Consider the following 18,222-nt stretch of genomic DNA (forward strand, 5'->3'; position numbering starts at 1 on the left):
ACATTTGGATCCAAACGGCCGCCTCCCTGTTGGTATTGCATGATGGGTATATATCTGCCTGCATTTCTCAGCTTTGATTACACCATTAATCCTGACCAAATCCCCAACTCCATTTGCTGAAAGCAGCCCCAAACTTGCAAGGAACCTCCACTATGCTTCACTACTGCCTGCAGACACTTACCTAGTTTTAGGCCTCCTACACAGCTGTTTCTGTTACAGTTAATGACTGTATTTCAACCTACATATGTAAATGATGATCACTATCACCTGTTTAGTATAATAGGTTCATCATACACCTGACAATAATCCTCCAAAATCCATTACCTGTGCAAATGTACCTATAGGAATTGATGCTGTCTTGAAGGCAAAGGGTGGTCACACCAAATATTGATTTGATTTCTCTTCTGTTCATTCACTTTGTATTTTGTTAATTGATAAAAAAAAACTTTTAACACTTATATTTTTTAAAACATCCAATACTGTACATGGTAAACTATTCATTCCAACAATGCTCATAACCTTTATATATATATATATATATATATATATATATATATATATATATGTACTTACATCACCACAATAACTACTGGTGTATTATCCATAAACAATAAAGAAAAAAAAAAATTTCATATGTACATATGTATAGTCCAAACCAAGCTATGAAAACAGATAATAATGTTAAAACAACAGTCTTGTTTAATTGTACCATTAGCCAAGAATGAAAGCTTAAATTGCCACAATATCTCATGATATTGCATCTATATGACAGAAGTTGGTGGGAGCTAGTCACTGCCTCAGAAAGAAGACACATTCTGCTGGCTCCCTGACTCGAGAGCAGCTGACTGACAGTGTTCTTTTAACTGGCAAACAACAGCCCTGAACTCTATATCCATTGTCATGATAGTAACTGCGCTTTTGAGTACACTAGTTCACGAGTTTCTTCCCACTCTACAAAAACTGACAGGTTAATTGGCTTCTTGTTAAGTTGGCAAGTGTACGTGCGCCTGAGATAGGGAAACTAGATTGTGAGCCCTATTAGAGAAAGCTGTATATTGCAATGGAAAAACATCTCTATGTACTGTATTTTTCCTTTAATCTCTGGTGTTTTTCTACACAATGATTCTACCTTTAGTTTCTGGGCAGAAACCAATGGCAGCTACTTCGTGTCAGCCATATTAGCTCTCATGGGGCTTATTTCATTGTCACCTGGTCACTCAGACAGCCCCTCCTCCTTTTCTCAGTTCTCACTGGAAGTCAATCACAGTAAACAAAGGTCTCGCTATTCCATCCCTCTCACGATGCAGATACATGCTTGATTTGAATGTAGTATCAGTGACACATTGCTTGTAAGTCCATCATCAGGAGTAGGTAAGACAAAACTGGACCCTTCACCCTTAGACCACTTTCACATGGCAGTATTTGGGTTAGTATTTTGAATCAGTATTTATACAGTAATTCAAAACCAGGAGTAGAACAAACACAGTGATAAAATATAATAGAAAGAATTGAACTGCTTCCATGTTTGGATCCACTTCTTGTTTTGGCTAACAAATACTGATTAAAAAACTGTTGTGTGAAAGTGTCTTGAATTATACTCTTTTAAAGATGAGCGAAGTTCCTAAAATTCGGGGCCGATTCTATCGAATCTGTTCTAAAATACGATTCAGTCTAAAAAAATTTGCCATGAATAGCAAGTGCCCTGATTGTCCTGTCTGACACTCTGATGTCTTCTAGGACTGTATCCAAGTTGGATACAGTCCTGGGAGACATCAGAGAGTCAGATAGGGTGATCAGGGCACTTGCGATTCCACCACTAAAATAAAAAATACCCTACTCACGCTTCCCTGGTCTTCCGTAGCGAAACATCCCTACCGGCCTCTGGAGATGACACTGTTTTGTTCCAGTGCCCGCTACAACCTGTAATTGGCTGCAGCAGTCACATGGGACCGAACAACGTCATCTCACCTGCAGCCCTCCTGAGATTACATTGCTTTGTCCCATGTGACCGCTGCAGTTTGTTATTGGTTGCAGCGTTCACATGGAACAAAATGACCCATAATTTTTTTTAAATCTCTTCTGCCCTCGTTTTTATCTCAAATCTGCAAAATTGCGGCTGCCATTTTGCCGATTTGTGTGCCATGAACCTCAAAAGTTTTGAATTTTTGAATTTTTTTTGAGTTTTTGAATTAAAAACTTCTGGGAAATTTGGACAGAATTTGATTCGTGACAAATTAGTTCACTCATCTCTATACCCTATAATGTTTTATTTATTATTATTATTAGTTTTTAATAAACAAGTAGAAAACCAAGTAATGCTGGGAAATGTTGGTAAGTAGTGGTATGAATGAAGGAGAAAATAGTAACTAGTTTCTGCTTCTACTTGGGTTCCATTTGGTATAAATTTATCAACTTTATTGGTTATCCTTAGACATAGACCCTGTCTTTGTTCAAATCTCTACAAATACGCTTTAAATAGTCTATAAAAAATATATACTGTAGCATGTAGTCATATAATGAATAGCTGTGTAAAATAAAAAGGCTTTTATATCATTTGCGCCTCGAGGTCTACAATGATGTAAATGTCACGATGTGCATGCTTGGATTATCAATTTCATATGCTGCCCTTTAGCAAATATGTCACACTAAGTTTCAATTTCTTACAGTGTATTCAAAATAATCTTGATAGTGAAAATAAATAGAAAACTAGACTGAAAAATAGATCATGCCGATCACAAACCCATCTCAACCTTCTACACTGATACTTTCTTCTTCTGTGACCACCTGTCCAACAGTCATATACTGTATGTATCACATTTTCTGACACTGATGTCAGAAATTCTAATGGTTCAGCTATCAGAAGTTAACTGGATGCCAATTTACCAATTATTGTGCCAATATACCCACTGTTTAAATGGGAGATTCTCTGTATTAGAGAACGCAATCAATGAATATTTTATTCATTTCGAATATGGATCTGACAGTGACATACATAGAAGAGGGGCCTCATTATGCTGCCGGGTTATGCCACACAACAGGTACATGGGACGCCCCTACGGTATGTTCCTTTTTGGGATCTGAAGGAACCATGTGTCTACACTGAAAAAAGGTTGCCCAACAAGCAGATATGTCATACAAGTTAAACTGATAGAGGACACTAAGCTCAGTCACAAAAAAAACCAAAACATTTTTCAGCTTAAAAAAAATTGCTATGTGTAATGACGGGGGTGGGGAGACAGACAAGTGAGCCCCAATCTACCCACCACTCAGTCCCTGCCTACTTGCAACGACCCGCCCTAGGCGACGGGGTACAACTGGGCGACGGTCCCTACGCTCAATAAGTGCACGACAGACAAACAGACAAGGGTACACAGAGCTACGGGGAGAAAGGGGCAGTTGCCCACGGCAACACCGTGAGCAACAAGAGAAGTGAACAAGCCAAGTCAAACCAGGAGAGTACGAGGTGCCAAACGCAGAGCAGAAGAGTAGTAAACAAGCCGAGTCAAAACAGGAGTGTACGAGGTACCAAACGCAGAGCAGGAGAGTAGTCAGCAAGCCGGGGTCAATATGAAGCAAGGACAATGGTACAAGAAGCTGCAGCAGGGCCAGGAAACCAAACGAGAAGAAATCACAAGCAAAGGAGGAACAGGAAAGGCAGGTATAAATAGACAGAGGGCGGGAGCTAGCTCCGTCTGGCCAGGCTGTGATAGGTTCTCCCACTCCTAAGCCTGCCACCCTGAGTGGTGAAAGATGGAGTCAGTCTCACAGACATAGAAGCAGGTGCAGACAGATTATCTATGGGCGTTAACCCCGAAGCTGTGCCTGGCAGATCCTTTACACTATGTCTGTGACATTGTTTTAGTTAAACTCTTGTGTGATATGTGGCATTACATGGATCAGCCGACCTTGCATGTGATTGCAGCATGTATCCAAAGCTTTACTTAAAGAGGCTCTGTCACCAGATTTTTCAACCCCTATCTGCTATTGCAGCAGATAGGCGCTGCAATGTAGATTACAGTAACGTTTTTATTTTTAAAAAACGAGCATTTTTGGCCAAGATATGACCATTTTTGTATTTATGCAAATGAGGCTTGCAAAAGTACAACTGGGCGTGTTGAAAAGTAAAAGTACAACTGGGCGTGTATTATGTGCGTACATCGGGGCGTTTTTACTTCTTTTACTAGCTGGGCGTTCTGACGAGAAGTATCATCCACTTCTCTTCAGAACGCCCCCGGTCCTGCATCGTGTCAGACGAGCGAGGACACATCGGCACCAGAGGCTACAGATGATTCTGCAGCAGCTTCGGCGTTTGCAGGTAAGTCGATGTAGCTACTTACCTGCAAACGCTGATGCTGCTGCAGAAGCAACTGTAGCCTCTGGTGCCGATGTGTCCTCGCTCGTCTGACACGATGCAGGACCTGTGAGTGACGTCACAGCGTGATCTGCCAGAAGCTGGGCGTTCTGAAGAGAAGTGGATGATACTTCTCGTCAGAACGCCCAGCTAGTAAAAGTAGTAAAAACGCCCCGATGTACGCACATAATACACACCCAGTTGTACTTTTACTTTTCAACACGCCCAGTTGTACTTTTGCAAGCCTCATTTGCATAAATCCAAAAATGGTCATATCTTGGCCAAAAATGCTCGTTTTTTAAAAATAAAAACGTTACTGTAATCTACATTGCAGCGCCGATCTGCTGCAATAGCAGATAGGGGTTGCAAAATCTGGTGACAGAGCCTCTTTAAACAACTAAGTTTCTTTTTTAACGTTCTCCCATATATTTTATTAAAAGAAAACAGCAAAGAAAAAGACACTCACATGCTTATAACTAAACTTCATGGTGAAATACTATTTCAGTGCCTGTCCCAATACTTGCTCCTTCACCACTTTTGCTAACATGGTGACATGCATGACACTGGGACTCTCCTTAGATATTATGTTCATATGCGCCTTTCTCCTCTTCATTATTGGAGTCTGTATTTAGCAGGAATGCCCTAAACTTGTAAACTTGATGGTATAATTAGTATATATGTGTTATTTTTACAGATCTAGACAATGGCTAAATAAATACATGTTCATGACATATTCATTTCAAAGTCTCATTTAGCACTATTATATTTAGAAAAAAAAAATTCCTTTACGACTAATTTCTATGAGGCACAAATCAATCAGTTATGCAACTCCACCACTAAAGTAAAGCATGTCACAATAATACCAGTATGAACTAATACGTACACTATGATATGGAGATGATGCTACCTCCTCAATGCATTGGTTCACCTACATTATAAATGTCACAAACAAAGTTTATTATCTTGATAACTCACGAAAATGTTTTTACATCAGTGGTTGTCAACGTTTATAGCGGAGATCCCAAATACATAGTGACACACTGGATAAAGTACAAAACAAACAAACCAAAGTCGATCCAGGGGAAGTCAATTACAAAACACTGAGCGGTTAATGCCTATTAGTAGGTATGTTTATGATGTTTTTGTTTTTTTTATATGTGGGTGTAAATTACACCATTTTCTGGTATTTGTTTGGTTTTGTTAACCTCTACACTTTTATTGTACTGACATTTCAGTGATACAATCTTTACTGTATTAGGAAAAGGAACAAGTAATAAATGAAGGAAGCAGAACAACGACGTAGATGACAAATCATTTTATTCACATTTATACAGTCATTCAAATCTTTTGTTTTCACAAATTGTATAGAATGGATCCAGTAGTTTATTGAAAGTGTGAGCCTTGAGAATTTATACCAAACAGCATTGTCTATTACGGTTCCCTATAAATTTCATTTTTTTTTTTGTTTTTTTAAATGTTACCAATACATTTTAATCGTTTTATTCACATTTCTGTTTTTTATACGTGAATTTTTTTTATGTGCATGTTGTTTTTTTCAATACACAGCATGTTCCAACTGATCCGTATAGATACCGTTATAAGCCCACAGAAGTCAATAGGCTGAATTTAGAAATGCATGTTCCATGTTTGAATAGTTCACATGTGCGTATTTGTTCCATTTTTTATCATCCATATCTCTTCAATATTGTTCAACAATACAAAAACAAAAAAATAGTCAATCGTTTGACAAAAAACTGAAAAATACGGATGAAAAGCAGACGACTCAGAACACAATATTGGACAAAAACGAATAGATTACAAAAACGGAACACATTTTTAAAAAAAATTATCCGTATAGAGCAACCATATTTGATCCAGATTTTTATACGCCAGTGTGAACGAGTTCTTAATCCCAGTTAGTAAAACATACTATAATGCATCAACACAATGGTGACATTTTTATACAATAATGTATTTTAATTTATCTGATTTGCGCATCTTGTAATTTTATATTTTGTTATTTGAATAGATGCTGTCATGTGCAGGAATGATCCGTAGATCCCAGCAATAAGTTACATTTGGGTATTAATGTCTAAACTCTTCTAGAAAAATGACAAATAGAATTAATATGTTGCTTTGAATTAAAGCGTTTATCTCTCCCCGACAATCCCTGTCCATATGCCCTATTGGGGCGTATGGATTTCATAGAGGGAAATGGCTGATATGTAACATTATATTTGTAATATAAATATGTGGCCGGCCATGGCTTTGCCATGGATAACAGCTTATCACTTAAAATGTATATTGGCTGGTAGCTGAAAGTCAGAAGGGTTGTCTGCTTTGGATCATCTTTTTTGTTAGAAGTATCCCACTACATTTAGGTGTTTTTCTGGTTATATAAAAGTGATAGCCAATCCTCAGGAAAGGCTACCAATATCTGATTGGTGGGGGTCTGACTTCAGGCACCCCCGCCGATCAGCTGTTTTCCTGGGGCCACGGCGATCATACGAGCGCTGCTTCCCCTTCATTCCTGATATTCCTCTACTGGGGATCGCCAATACACTTGCAGTAGCGGTACACAGTTTTTCAGTCTTTCGTCAATAAATTGAAGGGGAGAAGAATATAATACTGTGAACCGCTGATACAAGTGAGTCGGCGATTCACAGTATGGAGCGGGTAAGGAATGAAATGGAAGCAATGTCCCTTCAAAGCAGCTAATCGGCGGGGGTGCAGAGAGTCGGACACTCACCGATCAGATATTGATGACCTATACTGAGGATAGGCCATCAATTTCTAATAACTGGCAAACCCCTTTAAGCTAATCACAGGGTAACTGAAAATCCTACATTGTATGATTAAGACTCACATAATGTATGTTGACAAAGGCTGTATGAGCAGAATAGAAGGGGTACTGGTACTTCAGAGGGGACCTGGACTCACTTCAATTAGTATAATAGTGTGGGATATCCATCAATTTCAACTAATTTCAATCCACTGGCCACTATACATTTTTTACTGTAAGTGGAAAACGTTTGGGTGAAATAATGCATCATGTAAAAAATGGAAGCAAGCTATATACAGCATTTTTCTGTAGGTATAAAGGTACCAGTCTTCAATCTAATAGTTGTGGCAGCCATTTAATTGGGTTGATCCACTATGTATAAAATGCCTTCAATATATACCAAATTATATTGCATTCGTTTTTATAGAAATGTATTAGTCTTAGCATGTCTCTGACACTGGATTATTGTATTAGCTGGTAAAATGACGGACATCTACTTTGTGTACTTGACTGGTGGTACTCTATGTGTTAGTATCATCCATAATGATACATCGTTTTAAAAAATAGTTTGACATTGCCATGACTCAGTAAAGGTAATGCCACATTACTTAACGCCAAAATATTGAACTATATACGATGAAACGTTCTACTAGTATCCATACCCATACATAAGAACAAAGGATGTTTACAAGTGATGATTTTGTCATTGTCTGCTGTATCAAATAGCGATGATGATGATGAAAGAACATTATTCCGACACTGGGATTTAATTTCCAATTGAATCTGACTACTTTTACACCACAGCCCAATTCAAAAGCCAAGAAAAAAAAATCATGCGCACATTAGGATAATGAACAAAATCCCACCATGCAGTCCCATTGATCATGAACAGAGCTAGCTCTACACAATCAATAAGTTATTTTCTTTTTCTTGTTTCAGTAAAAGCATTTTTTCTGCCGATCCATCTTCTTTCTGGAAGACAGAAAAGAAAAAGAAAATGCATGTGGGAGTTACATAATAATAATAGAACAATCACAAAGCAATTGTCACATTCACATTCCACTATGAATATTCTACCAGAATAAAATATAATTTCTATTTTTAGGTTTTGCATTACGTCATAGTTAATTTAAAAAAACCTCCAGTTATGCCATAATTTTACATTGATTAAAACTTTATAGGACACTGCTGATACGTTGGAAACGTTATAATGGAAATCCCTTAAAGAGATGTCTGTTTATATAATCCCTTCTCATTAGAAGAGTCCAATGAAAATCAGCTGATCACAGGTTGTAGCTTTGACCCCCAGTGACAAGATGCAATCTGTGGGGGAACCTGGCAGAAAGTGTTTGATTCTGCTGCAGTGCCACCACAGGAAAAGTGAAGCATTACACAATGCCAAATTAAATTCATTGTACTGTCTGTGTAATGCATGGACATGCTGGGTCCTCCAGAGAGAAATACACTTGTTGTAGCCGCTCTCTGCCTGGGCTTATAGCTTTGGGTCCTTAAGGAGGAAATTCCCTCTATTAAGTCTTCATGCCCTATTAGGGTATTTGAAAATACTTTTCTTACACCAGATAAACCCTTTAAATTTCATTTAAAGGATTTCTCTGGTTAAGAAAACCCATATTTAAATACCCTATTATGTAGCTTCTAGTTAATAAAAGGGGGTTTTCCATTCAGAACCCTTATCTATTAGGCATAGCAGAGAGCAGCTATAAAGAGCTTTTCTATCTCTAAAGGACCCATGCATTACATGGACAGCTGAATTCAGAGTGCACTGCGTAATGCTTAACTTTCCCTGTGGTGGCGCTGCAGGTGAAGTGAATATTTGATGTCAGATTCCTCTGCATTGTACAGCAGATTGCTTAGGGGTCCCAGCAGAACGACGCTCCGTGATCTGCTTATTGTCTTAAGGCCCTTGTAACCTATTAATTTTTTTTAAATTCAGTAAGGTCACACGATTCATCATCTCTAGCTACCATCTTTTATATGTTTCCTACCCGAGGAGATGCTTAGCTGTTATATTACCGCATGCCCAATAACTGAAAGATCATAACATATGATTGACACGTTTTATGGTATGGAAAAAAAAATTCATAGAGATAACAGCCATGAGCTGATATAATGTAGAAATTATTCTGCACCAATGAATACAGTGAAAACAAATTATTTCATATGTTTAGTTAGGGAACACATACAAGTTCTATGTGATAGGCAGTATTATATTTTTGACTGTTTTCTTTTGAGTATGGATTCCATAATTGAATGTATCTGTCTTCTAACAATTTTTGGTTTAATTTTGGGTAATATCATACCTTCTTCTCAAGTAATGTAAATGTTTCCCTTTAAAAACGTTGATAACTTTTACTTGCACTACTGTTCATAACCACACAGCGTGAAGTAAAGCAGATATATCTACAAGCAACATCATTAGTAACATTGAGCACAAAGTACTATCATTCAGGCGCATTAAAGTCTTTTGGTAGAATTTTAACATGCATGTGAAAAAAATCTGTTTTTATTAGTGTATTTAAATGTATTTTTAATGGCATTTTTCCTTGTATATATGATTTTTTTTTTAGGAATTTATGGACCGCATAAATGCCACCGAAACACCACAAACCAACTGCTGTGTATGTAGACATTTTTACATTTTACTGTAGTCTTTTAACTAAAATATGTCTGCAGACATTTAAACTTAATAAATGACATTTTAAAACTATTTTAAAAAATCTATTTGCATTTTTTTGCCAATAAGACAATTTGCTGCAGAAGGAGTCTTCTCCTACAGCTGTCTCTACAATAGGGGACCAGGAACTCTAAGCCCCACCCACTTTGCTAAACCTTGCCCCTTTGGCTGTTTTCTAAGGAAGGCTTAGGGCATGACCACACGTGGCGGATTTCCTCTACAACTGTCCGCATCAATGCCGCACCTAATCCGGGTTGCGGATTACGGCTGCGGATCTGCACAAAATGTGCAGAAAATTGATGCGGACTAGCTGCTGCGGACTGCGGGAAAAGTGCTTCCCTTCTCCCTATTATCAGTGCAGGATAGAGAGAAGGGACAGCACTTTCCCTAGTGAAAGTAAACGACTTTCATACTTACCGGCCGTTGTCTTGGTGACGCGTCCCTCTTTCGGCATCCAGCCCGACCTCCCTGGATGACGCGCCAGTCCATGTGACCGCTGCAGCCTGTGCTTGGCCTGTGATTGGCTGCAGCCGTCACTTAGACTGAAACGTCATCCTGGGAGGCCGGACTGGAGACAGAAGCAGGGAGTTCTCGGTAAGTATGAACTTATATTTTTTTACAGGTTGCTGTATATTGGGATCGGTAGTCACTGTCCAGGGTGCAGAAACAGTTACTGCCGATCGCTTAACTCTTTCAGCACCCTGGACAGTGACTATTTACAGACGTCTCCTAGCAACGCTCCCGTCATTACGGGAGCCCCATTGACTTCCTCAGTCTGGCTGTAGACCTAGAAATACATAGGTCCAGCCAGAATGAAGAAATGTCATGTCCAAAAAGCAAGGCATCCGCAGCACACATAACATGTGCATGACAGCTGCGGACTTCATTGCGGAACTTAGAATCTCCATTGAAGTCAATGGAGAAATTCCGCCATGAGTCCGCCACTGCTCCGCAACAGACAGAGCATGCTGCGGACACCAAATTCCGCTCCGCAGCCTATGCTCCGCAGCGGAATTTTACGCCTCGTCTAAACGAACACTGCTAAATTAAAGTGTAAGTCAATGGACAAACGGCTCCGCTGCGGATTAACGCTGCGGAGTGTCCGCAGCGGAATTTAAGTGAAATTCCGCCACGTGTGAACCCAGCCTTAGGAGGAAACTACTGCAGTTCAGACCGAGCACCACCGGAGGCGAGTTGTTCATCTCGCCTCCTGGACAGTGCTGCCCTGCCCTGAAGAATCTGGCCTGTTTATGTATTTTGTAGACTCAATTGACTTTGAAGGAACACTAAATCTAGAAGTGAATGATAAAAGTAAACAGAAGAATAACTTGTCCACAGTGTTTGTCAGTCTGCAGGATTTTCAGCATGTTCCAGAAACAAATAGCCTAAGGCAAACTTCACACTACCGTTACTATAAGCTTACCTCTCTTCCGTCATAAAGCCACCCATAAAGCCACAAAATATACATCCACAGTGACTGATGAATCTTTCAAGATTAATAGTTTCCTGAATTGTGGGAGTTCATTTATCATCTATATGCTTGAATGCCCCTGTCATCTGCAATACATTGGCCGCACGACACAATGCCTACGAACCAGAGTTAATAGCCATAGGTTCAATGTAACTTCAGGATTTATGAAACATAGTGTTTCCCGTCACTTTGCCTCTACTCATAATAAACTTTTTAATGAAATAACAGTCACACCCATCGAACAAATTTCACTAAATACTGCTAATAGATTTAGTAAACTCAAGCAACGTGAAAATTATTGGATTTTCAAATTGAGGACTCTCCAACCATATGGTCTGAATAATATCTCTCTGAATCTTCCCTAGAGTAATACCGATTATTGATATCACAACAATGTTTATCCATCCAACAGTAATTTCTGTGTTTGTTTAATTGAGTCCCTTTTTTTCCTCTCATTAGCCATTGTTTTTTAGTTCCCAGTTCCATGCTATCCTTTCAATTCGTTTAATTTATAATTCAGGTCATTCCGATTTAGCGGTTTTTTGCCAATTACATAGATATTATTACTGTCACTCCTTTATCGCTACGACATCTTCTTGATATTCTATATTTTCACAATAATGTTTATTCATTTAATAGTAATTTATGTGCTCGTTTGATCGAGTCCTTTTTTCCTCTCATTTGCCATTTGTTTGTAGTACCTAGCTTCATGTACTCTTTTGAAATCGTTCAGTTCGTAATTCAGGTTAATCCGATTTAGCGGCTTTTTTGCCAATCATATAGATATTATTGTTCTACTCCCTTACCGCTACGTCATCTTCCCTATTCCCTAATTTATTCTCCTTATTCCTCATTTTTAATAATTAGTTATTTGCCTGGTTGTCGCGCACCAGCTTCTTTTCTATCTTGTTTTTATACTAACAATTCATTTAATGCCCTATTGTATTACATCAATATAACTATATTCCATAATTGTTTATTATTTTTTCATAATGGTATCTTATTGTATTATATTGTGTTATCCCTTTTTAAGTACATACTCAATTGATGCCCGTCTTTCTGTTCATACGTGCACTGTCATTTTAGCATCCATATGGATGTCACTTTTGGATGTTATTACTTTCAGCATACGTTTAGATGTTTCTAAAATTAATTTGCTAATATCATTCTGTTTCTTCTACCTCGATTTAGATACAGTCGTTTTAACATCCCTTTGGATGCTTCTATTTTCAAGTAATTTTACTGCCGTATATATATATATATATATATATATATATATATATATTCTTGTATATTTGGATCATTTCTTGTATTGATTTTTCTTATTTTTCTTATTTATATTGTTCCGACCTAAACAGAGTATTTTAATAATATTCAAATATTTAATATGCAAATTTCTGCACTATGTACCATTGCTGTTCTTTTTGCTATGTGTTTCCTCTGATTCAGTTGCGTATGGTTTGCAATGCTGCTGTCCAAGGTCCTGATCGCTGATTATACGATCTACTGCCTCGTGTGAATGGTTACATTCCTTTTTACTTGTGACGTCATCTGAGCACTTTGACCCCGGTCACATTGGCGGGTTTTTTCAGTGTTCAGCGTGTATTTAAACTGTGCAGTTGATTTCCTTTTTTTATGGCCTGATGAAGATGCCGGTGCGGCATTGAAACGCGTAGCCTTGTTTTCAATAAAACGCTTGAATATTACATATCGTTTATGCCTATTACCTTCCTAGTGCAGCAGCGCCTTGGAGACTCCTTTTTTCTGTATATCAGCATACCTTCTGCGGTTTTCCTTGGAACACCGGCACTGAGTCCTGGCAGCAGCAGCTACTATTCTCTCAACTGTCCGTTATCCTCTTATCCTAGGTGAGCACCTAATTGGATTTTTTGGATATTGTACCTCTATTGCCCGGGTAATCTACACTATGTGGCGCTGTGTTTTCTTTCTCCTATCTGTCAGAGGAAGAGAGGATCGATACATTAAATGGAAAGCAACATTTCCGTTAGAAATACCATTGATTTCAATGGTAATTCTTTTGTATCAGTTGCTTCCTGTTTGTCTCCGTTCGCTAGGTTTCTGGTTTTTTTTAATGGAAACAAGTGCAGTCTGGAGAACTTTTGTTTCAATTCAACAAAATGAAAACCTAGCGAATGGAGACAAACGGAAAGAACTGATACAAAAGAATTGCCATTGAAATCAATGGTAATTCTAACGGAACCGTTGCTTTCCGTTTAATGTATCGATCCTCTCTTCCTCTGACGGAAGAGAGGTAAATGTATGCTAATGCTGGTGTGAAAGAAGCCTTCGGCCTAATTCACATGACAGTGTCCGGTCCGTGATATACGGTCCGCATGTCGGCAGTATTTCCCAGACCTAACACGAATACCGGGACTCATTGCCTCGCTGCGGGAAACTGTCCCAAACTGTAATCACGTTTTCAGCACGGGACAGTAGTTCCACGGGGAGGCAGGGACACCTAGCGTCATACATAACTATGATGCTAAGAGCCCGGCTCCCTGCAGTGTGTTCGGTCTGGGAAATGCGGCCGACATGCGGACCGTATATCACGGACCGGACACTGTCATGTGAATTAGGCCTTATAGAACTCTTTGCCACAAATTACAGCAGAGAAAACAAATGCATCAAAACGGCAATGTGTAATAATCACTAGTGGCATAAATGTGTGCTGGGCTGTGCAGGACCTGTAGAAAGACCTGTAAAGATATGGTTACATAACTATATCAGTTCATGCCCTGAAGCCAGATCGCATTGCTGTAGGCTCCACACAGGAAGGTTATTAAAAGTAAGATTATGTGAGTTTCTCTATGAGGTGTGTGTGTTGTGTTTAGGGTCTGATCTGGGGTCTGTATTTATTTTTGGATCTGGTCTGGGTTCTGTACTTATGTTGGGGATTGGTCTGAATTTATTTTGGAGTGCGATGAAGGCGACTTATGGATTACTTGTGATTAAAATGCATTAGGTTAGCGGTGCTAGGGCCATGGCCTATGTAAATAAGCGGCATAAATGACTCAATTATTTGTGACGCTTATCACACTGCATCTCTCAATCTCCCTTATGTCACTACTCAAAAATAGGCAATTAGGGTGTGTGTGAGTCTTTGTGCGTGTGTATTTGATGTATACATTATGTCTGTGCTTGTTACGAATGTAATCCTATCCCTGAAAGTACTGTATATATAAATGTGAGAGATTGTATTACTGTCCATATTAGTGTTAGTGACTATATGGCTGTTCATGAGTATCCATATGAATGTTAGTGACAGTAGGCCTTTCCCTGACTGTATGGGGGAGAACATCATTTAACTATCCGCCTCAGGCAGCACAAAGAATAGGTACACCGCTACTTCAGGAACATATAGAGATGCTGTTTGTACAGCATACTTGCCTACTCTCTTGAATTGCAGAGCAGGAACGTTTTCTGCAAATGCTGCTGGTAACGGTCATTGTGGGAAGCCTGCTGAATACTCATTAATACTGCTCCCATTGACTACCATGGGTGCTTTCTAAATGTGTACTGTATGCAGTGAGCTCCCTCTTGTGGCACTTGGAGGCAGCCAGAATTTTCATCATTTGATTACATAACTTTGTGAAAGTAAGAACTATATTGACACTGCTGGCACTATTCATGTAGAGCACTCTGCTGGAACTACAGTTTATGGGGGGGGGGGGGGCATTTTACTGGCATTATTGTTTATAGGGAGCACTTTTTTGGCGCTATTATTTTTGGGAGCAATCAGCTGACCTTTTTCTATGTGTGCACTTTTCTGGCATTGCTTATTGGGGCAAACTGCTAATGAGAGTGCTCTCTTATGGCACTGTTAGGGTATGTTCACACGCTAGACTAAAAACACGGAGCTGTTTTCAAGGGAAAACAGCTCCTGATTTTCAGACGTTTTTTAAGCCACTCGCGATTTTCGCTGCGCTTTTTGCGGCCATTTTGGAGCTGTTTTCTATAGAGTCAATGAAAAACGGCTCCAAAAACGACCTGCACTTCTTTTGCGCAGCCGTTTTTTTAAACGGCCACGTAAAAAAACGGCCCTTTGGAACAAAACGAATTTTTTCCCATTGCTATCAATGGGCAGATCTTTGGATGCATTCTGCTTCCAAAAATAGCCCGTGTGAACATACCCTTAAAGGGGTTACTTTTATTGCAGTTAGTAGAGGCCCTTTTTCAGTGTTGTCTGTTTCTAGTAGACATGGTTTACAAAGCAAAAAGACTTCCTCAGCATGGAAATGATGCTGCATCTCAAGCCTTACAAAAATAGTTCTTACAAGTATGCAATTGAAGGTCATATGGAAACAGTCAAACACTTTCAAAATTGACAACTGATATGGCAGCAGATGCTTTTGTCACTTTTGCAAAACTAGCAGCGACAGTGGAATAAGTAAATGGCAATGTCTGGAAATAAAATTGTAAAAAATAAACAAACTTTTGTTATGTCTCTAACTTCTCATTTACTAGCATATTGCCTTTTTTTTTTAAGGACCGGGTGAAATTTTTTATCAGGATTGTCAGAATGCAGGAAATGAAAGTGTTAGATTTTGACACACGGTACACTTGTTAATACATAAAATATATCACACTTTTTTCTTTTCTTATTTAGATGTAGTAGAACAAAATAAATTATTTCTATTGGTAACTTTTTCTACTGCAGAAAAGCTCTGGGGCCATATAAGAAAAATACTGAGATTAACCAGTTCAGGACCGGGCTATTTTGAGCCTTCAGGACCAGACACCGTTTAGCCATTTTTAGCACGTGTTAGTTAAATGGCTATAACTTTTTTATTTGTTCGGCTAACGACGTGATTTTTGCGATGTTTTTTTCCGTAGACAATGCAGGTTTCTTTTTTTATCGTTTTTATACACATCCTTTTTGGTATTTTAGAATTTTTATTCATAAAGTTTGAAAATAATAGTAAAAAAATAAGCTTTTTTACGTTTCAGCTATTTTTTGGGGGTAATAACATAGTTTTACCCTAAAATAGACCTTTTATTTGTGATCGTCATTGTCTACCGTAAATTTGAATATATTACATGTCTATATTAGGGTAATTTGGTCAGCGCTAGCGTTACAACAATGATTGGCGGGAGGGGAACGTTTTTTTGTGATGGGTATTTTATGTGTATTTATTATTAATTTTTTTTGCACTTTACGTTACTTTTATTTTTTTATTACTATGGTCTGTCCCTCAAAGGTCAAAAAAGACCTTTGGGGAACTTTATATATATTTTTTCTTTCTTTTACACCATCTTTTCCACTGTAACTGGAGCTGCACAGCAGCCCCAGTTACAGGGGAAATCAGCCCTCTCATAGTGACGATTGTCACTAATAGGGCTGTGCTGGGTCTAGTAAGACCCAGCAGCAGTCTGTCAGTAATGGCACTCGGCGATCATGTGACCAGTCACATGAACGCCGCTGCCTCTATTCCTATACACAGCGTTCATTGAGCGCTGTGTACAAGTCATCAGAGAAGACAGACGCAGCGAAAGCTGCTTCTATCTTCTCCTCAGGGTCCCCGGCAGTCACTGACAGCCGGAGACCCGACATTCAGCTGCCCAATCGCGCGGGCAGCAAGTTAAAACCCGAGCCGTAAAAAGTCTATGGCTCGGGTTTTAAGTACCCTGACCGCTGGCCGTAAAAACACAGCCAGCGGTCGGGAACCAGTTAATCATTGAATTCAGGCGTTTCCTTCAGTCCCATTGCCACAGGTGTAATAAATAAAGCAACCCTCTGTATAAAAACCTCTGTAAAAAATTAAGCACCATCGAACCTCCACTGGCATTAACATGCGCACAAAAACTGTGTGCGGGAAGCTTCATGGGATGGGTTTCCATGACCAAGCATTTTCATGCAAGCGTTATATCACCAAGCACAATGGCAAGCGTTGGATAGAGTGGTGTAAAGCGTGCCGCTACTGGACTCTGAGGCAGTGGAACCTTGTTCTTCTAAACTTGGAAACTTCTCTATCTGGCAATCTGAAGGACAAGTCTGGGTTTGGTGAATGCAAGGAGAACGTTACCTGCCTGACTGCATTGTGCCAACTGTAATGTTTGGTGGAGGAGGGATAATGCTATGGAGTTGTTTCAGTGAAGGGAAATTATAATGTTCAGCATACCAAGACATTTTGGACAATTGTAGCCTCCAACTTTGTGGGAACAGTTTGGGGAAGGCCCTTTTCTGCTCCAGCATGGCTGTGCCCAGTGCACAAAGCAAGGTCCATAAAGTTATGGTTGGGTAAGTTTGGTGTGGAAGAACTTATCTGGCCCGCACAGAGCCCTGACCTAAACCCCATCATACACCTTTGGGATGAACTAGAACAGAGACTGCGAGCCAGGCCCCCTCGTCCAACATCAGTGTCTGACCTCACAAATGCTCTTCAAGATGAATTGGCAAAAATTCCCACAGACACACTCCAAAATCTTGTAGAAAGTCTTCCCAGAAGAGTGGAAGCTGTTTTAGCTGCAAAGGGTGGGACCAACTCCATATTAATGCTTATGGATTTAGAATGGGATGTCATAAAAACTCCTGTAGGTGTAATGTGTAGGTGTCCCAATACTTTTGTCCATATAGTGCATTTCCAAATCTTGCATTCTTTTCATTCACAAGAATGTATTAAGAGGCTGTAAACAACTTATTTCAAGATCCAAATCATATTTATTGACTGTGGATGGGGAAAGACACTGATATAGGGAACATTCATCTTTATAAGGATGTCTAAGCATGATGTAGAAAACGGTAGTAGATGATCTACACCATCTGTGGATCATATTTAAGTCAACATGTTTTCTATCCCCTTGCCTTTAAAAAAATGGAAGGGCAAAGATCAGATTACTGAAAGTGAAGAGAGCCATTAAGGAGGTTTCACCATAGGCATAAAAGGGGATTTTTTGAAATTTAC

The 18,222-nt window shown here is 39.2% G+C and overlaps 1 protein-coding gene across 3 annotated transcripts in view; it reads right to left on the reverse strand.

Moving 5' to 3' along the window:
- Positions 1-18,222, reverse strand: part of SYNDIG1 (synapse differentiation inducing 1) — a 227,334-nt gene that overhangs the window by 19,276 nt on the left and 189,836 nt on the right. The window contains exon 4 of one of the 3 annotated variants that reach the window (XM_075862937.1): positions 8,000-8,105. The exons of 1 other annotated variant lie outside the window; for it this stretch is intronic. In XM_075862937.1, the coding sequence (XP_075719052.1) occupies positions 8,034-8,105 (72 nt within the window). In that variant the 3' untranslated portion in view covers positions 8,000-8,033. Of the gene's footprint in view, positions 1-5,675; positions 8,106-18,222 lie in introns of those variants that run through there. One more of the 3 variants, XM_075862936.1, reaches the window with a different exon arrangement.

Source organism: Rhinoderma darwinii, chromosome 4 (genome assembly GCF_050947455.1).
Source record: "Rhinoderma darwinii isolate aRhiDar2 chromosome 4, aRhiDar2.hap1, whole genome shotgun sequence".
NCBI lineage: Eukaryota > Metazoa > Chordata > Amphibia > Anura > Rhinodermatidae > Rhinoderma > Rhinoderma darwinii.